At 34.3% G+C, this 7,682-nt stretch overlaps 1 protein-coding gene across 1 annotated transcript; it reads right to left on the bottom strand.

Annotated features, from left to right (window-relative positions):
• Window positions 1-264: 264 nt before the first annotated feature.
• LOC128618233 (von Willebrand factor A domain-containing protein 5A-like) lies at window positions 265-7,655 on the bottom strand. Its single transcript, XM_053641759.1, has 8 exons — window positions 7,082-7,655; window positions 5,036-5,077; window positions 4,640-4,663; window positions 4,226-4,267; window positions 2,927-2,953; window positions 2,584-2,723; window positions 1,106-1,229; window positions 265-890 (listed from the first exon to the last, which is right to left on the bottom strand). Exons 2-8 carry the CDS (start codon window positions 5,043-5,045, stop codon window positions 811-813), a joined length of 447 nt encoding a protein of 148 aa, XP_053497734.1. The 5' UTR covers window positions 5,046-5,077; window positions 7,082-7,655; the 3' UTR covers window positions 265-810.
• Window positions 7,656-7,682: the final 27 nt, after the last annotated feature.

A 7,682-nucleotide genomic window follows, 5' to 3' on the forward strand; every position in this document is an offset into this window, starting at 1 on the left:
ACACACACACACACACACACACACACACACACACATATATATATATATATATATATATATATATAAGCAACCGTACACCCTGTATATATATATATATATATATATATATATATATATATATATATATATATATATATATAAGAAACCGTACACCCTGTATATATATATATATATATATATATATATATATATATATATATATATATATATATATATATATACACTCATACAGCATGTTATAAGATTGCACAATGTTAATTAATATCTTTTAACATCTTTAAGGGTCCTAAACGGCTTGAACCCTGATAATGGCTGCTTGCTGCTATATTTGTTATTTAGATCTATTATGCTATGAACAGTTTATTAATATTCTTAATGTAGCCACTAAAACAACAACAATTATTGCTTTTGTTGTTATGAACTTTTATTAAAAACTTTAATCCTTAGCAAGCAACAACTGGATTAAGCCTGTGACTCACTGACCTTGTTGGATTTTTGGGCCAAACACTACATACTACACACAATTAAATGCATGTTAAAATAAAACCTGAACTCAAGAAAAGATTTTACAAACAAATAAAATGTCACTTTTTTCTATTTTAATTTAACTCTTTGCACTTGACAACCAAATGTGTGCAAAGTTTTACTTTATCCCTACAGGATAGTCAAGTTTCCAGTATTTTATGGCCATGCAAGTAATTCCACTGACAACATCATCTTATATGTAAAGGCATGCTAATATAAGTAAAAATAAGTAAAAGAGAAATTATGCCAAGGTTTTTGTGTGGATGTTGTAAGAGGGTGAAGTCTTCAGAGCCCAAGAGCATCTTCTTTAACCTGACAGCCCAGTAGAGCATTACCTATCCGTACACACTCTGACTGGTTGACCACTGAAACACACGCACACAATCATCATCATTCTCATCATCATCACCAAGACAATGTAAAAATATTAGTGTTAAACTTGGTAATGTGCTTATTAGGCATTCTTTTAAATCAGAAAACTGCTTAATCAAGAATTTTCTGAGCAGGAAAAAGTCAGTTGTGTTGTTTAATATGTTTCATTCTAGAGTTCACTGACTGATTGCAGAAATGTAGAGTTTACCTTTCTGAGTGCGGATCCATGCCACTGCTTTCATGGCCAAAAACTGCCACTCAACCTGTACATCGATCTTAAAGCCATGTAACCAAATCAGAGCCAGAAGTGTAGCCCAGACATCTGGCTTCACCTGCACACAAAACCAAACAGGAAACTTACATACTGTACATACCAATGATGGATAAATTCAACTATATATAAGAATGATCTTAAACTATCACTCCTATACTTACTAGATGCTTTTACTTAAAGTAATTAATGCAGAATACAAGAGTATAACTAGAGCAGTTGAGGCTTTGGGGCCTTGTTCAAGGCCATATGGCAGTCCGAGGACTATATTATTATATGTGTATTTCTACATAAGTGTATTTCTACGTAAGTGTATTTCTACATAAGACTACTTATGTACATTGTCTTATGTGTATATGCCTTAAAATATACAGTAGGGTTAAAAAGAAACAAAAATATTTAACAAAAGTGCTAGGTGTATGAGTAACAGGTTGGTGTCAGACTACTGAAAAGCATTTATGGAACATCCAACCTGGACACTTCCCCTCCAGACTGCCAGAGGGCACCCTTCCCTGAATTTTTAACCGCTTCTTCAGTTACACTACTCATTTGGACTATTTAAAAATCCATCCATCCATCTTCTATACCGCTTATCCTTTTCAGGGTCACGGGGAACCTGGAGCCTATCCCAGGAAGCATCGGGCACAAGGCGGGGTACACTCTGGACAGGGTGCCAATCCATCGCAGGGCACAATCACATACACACGGTCCCTACAGACACTTTGGACATGCCAATCAGCCTACCATGCATGTCTTTGGACTGGGGGAGGAAGCCGGAATACCCAGAGAAAACCCCCGCAAAACTCGCACACGCAGGGCCACGATGGGAATTCGATGGGAATCGAACCCCCGACCCTGGAGGTGTGAGGCAAACATGCTAACCACTAATCCACCGTGCTCCCTTAAAAACCACATGAACTTGTCTATTGTTGAAGCTTTATGGTTTGTCGGTTATCTGTGTGATTACATTGAGCCATGTTTATTTTGTCTATTTGCCTTGTCTTGTTTTTGCATTTGCCTAGGCCTTTTGCCTTGATGTTTCTTCCCCCCTGATATCTGGTATTTTAACCCTCCACTCTTCTTTGACCACATTTTGGATATTGTCTTGGATTTGTTTATCTCTTGAATGATCTTTTGGTAATGACTCAGACTGATTTTCTTGTCAATAAACTTCATGCATATGGATCCTTACTCTGCCTCTGTAAGCCCCTTGTAACAAATTATTTGTTATTAAATTATTAAAGTACCATTTCTACAAGTACCATATTCTACAAGTTACATTTTGAGAGCTCTATAAGACTCTGAGTTACATTCCTAAGTATTAGATTTTTAAAAAATAGTAATAATTTAGGCTTTTTGGGTAAAATTGCATCGGGGTCACACATGTTATATAGACATATTTAGTGTGTATTAACCTGTGCAGGAATCTGCTCGAGCAGCTCTTTTTCTGTCCTCCCGAACACCTGTGCCAGCACGGACTCCATTTCCCAGCAACCCAAAGCCTTCTGGAGGGAGACGAGTTGCAACAACGGGTCCTTTGGAGACTCAGAAATTTCTACAGAGATGTAAATATAGATGTACAAACATATGTAGATCTTACTAATTAGTAATTTAGTTTAAATTTCATCAGTAACTTGTATTAAAAATGAGAAGTTCATTAAACCACAAAAAAAAAAAAAAAAAATATATATATATATATATATATATATATATATATATATATATATATAAAAATCCATTATAATGTCTGAACATTACCTGGGATAATGTCAATATCTTCATAACCTAAAGCAATGAAAATTGTTTTACCACAAGCATATGAGAATTGAGTTAAGCATTTACACTGTAGCACTTCATTAACTCCAAGTATTTTTCAAGTATCACTTAAATAATTTTCCACTACCCAAGTGGACACATTGCAGATAATATTTTTAATGAATTATTAGTTTAATGATACAGTCCTGTCTATGACATTCTGAGCAGGATACCAGAGTTTTTCCACTCCAATCTTGGCAAATTATGTTTTTATGGGCCTCGCTTTGTGCACAGGCCCCTTAGCTCCAGCGATGGGAAATCTTAATGTTGCAGCATACAAAGGCATTTTAAAGAACTGTGTGTTTCCGACTTTGTGGCTACAGTTTGGAGGAGGAATACATTTGGGTGTGATAGTCAGGTGTCCACATATTTTTGGCCATATAGTGTATATTCAATAATCAATTCAATTGGCTATAAAAATAGTATCTTGGAGAGGCAGAGTCTCTCAGAAGTGAAGATGGGCAGAAGTTCACCAATCTGCAAAACAATTTGCAAATCATTGCATTGTGTTTTTATTTACATTTTACACAGCGTCCCAACTTTTTGGGAATTGGGGTTGTATTTCCAATCTTCCTCTGTCCAGTTTCGGTGAGCCTGTGCCCACTGTAGCCTCAATTTCCTGTTCTTGGCTGACAGGAGTGGAACTTCAGCATTAATACATTTAGTTTAACCAAGTAAGTTAATTGACTCTTTTAATTAAATTATTTAAATGTTAATGAAGTATAATGTCCATTGACTAATGTTTATTCAATCCATGTCTCCAATCCACACCAATTGGTAAAAGTTACATTATTGCATGTTCCTAAATGTTGATAAATTGACATTCAAATTTAGTATTAAGCCTTGATTCTGAATTTTGGCATTAACAGGTTAATTAATGTGTTGATGTCAGCTAAGGAAAACTTAATGTAAATCATTACAGAGATACTGTATATTTACATTTATGTTGAACAAGTAATTATATATTTTTTTAAATCAATACAGTTGGAAAGTTACTGGCTCTGAGCATGTACTCTACAAAAGTAATTTAAATAAGCCTTTATCATTTGATAAGTAAACAATTCCAGGCCTCTCGATCTCGATCAAACACCATATTATATCATAAATTATTGCTTTGGTAGTCCAACATCTGAATAAAAAATACTGGAGACCTCTTTTAAAGCCCCAACAGTAGGTGCATATTACAGATGAAAGGAAGTACACAATGATTTTTAAGAAGTATTTAGTCTAGCATTCACTTACAGAAACTAGGAAGACTCATTGGTGCAGCCACCTGACTCGTCTCTATACAGAGGCAAACAAAAACAGGATGTTAAATGATTCATGTGCTTTTTATAATGTACATATACAGAAAAGCTTCATTTTTGTAATAATCTTATTTGAAGATTTGTTTGTGTAGAAATATTTTCAAGTATTTTGAAACTCGTGTTTGTATTTAGGAACTAAACAGAATCAAACAAGGAGGTAATATTCTCAATGAGCTCAGTGAAAGTACAGCAAACCAGCTACGAGCTTCATGTAGAATTTTTTTTGTTAAGTTTTTAATTTATTATGAAAAATGTACATTCTGTATTTCCAATTATAAACAAGTATTGAAACAGTACAAACATTTAACTTACACATAATGTCAGAGCACAAACAGTTATGTACACTTACCCAGGTCTGCTACATGCCGAATTCCTCCACATTTTAGACAAGGTTTTTTAAAAGAAAAAGAAAATATGTTAGTAAATATTTAGAAGAGGTACGCAGGTATGGATGGAGGAGTTTATATTCTCAATGAGCTCAGTGAAAGTACAGCAAACCAGCTACGAGCTTCCTGTAGCACTTTTTTTTATTAAGTTTTTAATTTATTATACATGTTTGCATATTTTTCATGACTAAACAATGAAAAGCATGACATATCATATCTTTTATTTTACACTGAGACATAGACAGTGGCTTTCCAACATACAAGGATATGCAATACAATTAGTCTCATAAATTTGAGGGTACAGTTTTAAAATAATGATTAATATAAGTATTAACAAACTCCTGTGTTCAGTTACTTACGGGTACACATCCTTGCAAGTGGTCTCTTGCTCGCCACTATACCTATGCAGGCAAAACAGGAGGGTAGATACTTTATTGGAGCTGTTTGCTGTTTATGAATAAAAGCTCTAAAACCATGATGATGCTTTCATAAAAGCAGTAAAACCATGAATTCTCTCTCTCTCTGTGTGTGTACAGTGTTGGTGAGATTGGAAAAAGACTACTTGACATATTTCCAATCTTCCTCTGTCCAGTTTGGGTGAGCCTGTGCCCACTGTAGCCTCAATTTCCTGTTCTTGCTGACATGAGTGGAACCTCATGTTCTGCTGTTGTAGTCCATCCATCTAAAGGTTTGACTTATGTATTTTGAGATCTGTTTATTTTAGATACAGTAGTATTCTTGTCAACTTGAACCAGTCTGGACATTCTCCCTAATCAATAAAGTATGAACTGTCACTCACAGGATGGTTTTTGTTTATCTTTGCAACATAGCAACAAAGCAGCACAACTGGCACCAACAACCATGCCACGGTCAATGTCATTGAGACACATTTTCCTCATTCTGATGTTTAGTGTGAAAAGTAACAGAAGCTCTTTAAATGCATCTGTATGATTTCATGCATTGTGCTGCTGCCACGTGATTGGCTGATTGGATAATTTGCATGAATGAGCAGATGTACAGGTGTTTGTAATAAATTGGTTAGTGAATGTATATATACAGTGAGATTGATAAATGTTTAAACATAGAAAACAGTTTTTGTTATATTAGCTGTCTACCACAGCATACAGGTGCATCTAAAAAAAAAATTTTAAAAAAATTAGAATATTGTGGAAAAGTAAAAATTTTTCCGTAATTTAATTAAAAAAAGTGGAAATTTCATATATTCTAGATTCATTACACATAAAGAGAAGCATGAAGTTCTTTAAAATCTCCTTGTAGACGTTGCATCTCGCTGCATCTCGCTGTCTCTCGACTTGAGAAAACACAGTGGACCAACACCAGCAGATGACATGGCACCGCAAATCATCACTGACTGTGGAAACTTCACACTGGACTTCAAGCAACTTGGATTCTGTGCCTCTCCACTCTTCCTCCAGACTCTGGGACCTTGATTTCCAAATGAAATGCAAAATTTACTTTTATCTTCCCCGTCATTGTGGTTGTATGTACTGGACCAGACTGAGAGATTAAAGGATCAGGAAACCTTTGCAGGTGTTTTGAGATAATGATCTGATTAGAGCTCTTCTCAGGTTGACATTTCTGTATTATAAATTCTTTATTTTAATATTTTGAGATGCTGGATTTTTGGTTTCCGTGAGCTGTAAGCCATAATAATCAACATTAAAACAAAAAAGGCTTGAAATATTTCACTTTATGTGTAATGAACCTAGAATATATAAAAGTTCCACTTTTTGAATTAAATTACGGATAAAAATGAACCTTTCCACAATATTAAACTTTTTTGAGATGCACCTGTATTAGAGTTTAAATTTAATATGAATATGAGCTCAAAGTGCAGAATTACAACTTTTAATTTATTAAAGAATGACACATTGCACATTTGAATGGTTTATAGTTAGATTTTACATTGTGGCACATCCAAGAGACAAGTTAGTTCCTGCCATTTTACCAAGAAATGAGAGGTTGAGAGTGCTTACAACAGACTCCTTCCATAAGTGTTAAATAAATGTCTGATAACTAATCTCCACCACATCAAGGATTATAATTTTATTAAACAACCTGTTTTTGAATCCATTTATTCTTAGTCTTAGACTATGTGGAGCATCCACTGTACAAGTCCCAGCACAAAAGCTGTTACTATAGTAACAATTACTATTCAAACCAGTCCATTAAAATATAAACCTATCGTTCATGTTATAGCCAGAACTACCCGTGCTTTTATATAAAAGTAATGCACATGTTCTAACCAATCACATTTGAGCATTCAGCAGTGCTGTGGCATAAAATATATACATACTGTATTTCCAATTAGAAACAAATATTGAAACATTACAAACATTTAACTTACACATAATGTCAGAGCACAAACAGTTATGTACACTTACCCTTGTTTGCTACATGCCGAATTCCACCACATTTTAGAGAAAGTTTTTTTTTAAAAGAAACAAGAAAATATGTTAATAAATATTTAGAAAAGGTACACAGGTATGGATGGAGGAGGTTATATTCTCAATGAGCTCAGTGAAAGTACAGCAAACCAGCTATGAGCTTCCTGTAGCACTTTTTTTTAATTAAGTTTTTAATTTATTATACATGATTGCATATTTTTCATGACTAAACAATGAAAAGAATGACATATCATTTATTTTATTTTACTCTGAGACCTAGACAGTGGCTTTCCAACATACAAGGATATGCAATACAATTAGTCTCATGACTAATTGTCATTCATGAAACTAGCTGTATTGCATATCCTTGTATGTTTTAAATTTGAGGGTACAGTTTTACAATGATGAATAATATAAGTACTAACAAACTCCTGTGTTCAGTTACTTACGGATACATGTCTTTATACGTGCAATCTTGCTCATCCCTATACAGGCAAAAACAGGAGGTTAGATACTTTATCGGCGTTGTATGCTGTTTATGCATAAAACACTAAAAGCAAGATGATGTTATTCATCACTCACTCACTCACTCACTGTG

Source organism: Ictalurus furcatus, chromosome 14 (genome assembly GCF_023375685.1).
Source record: "Ictalurus furcatus strain D&B chromosome 14, Billie_1.0, whole genome shotgun sequence".
In the NCBI taxonomy this organism is placed as follows: domain Eukaryota; kingdom Metazoa; phylum Chordata; class Actinopteri; order Siluriformes; family Ictaluridae; genus Ictalurus; species Ictalurus furcatus.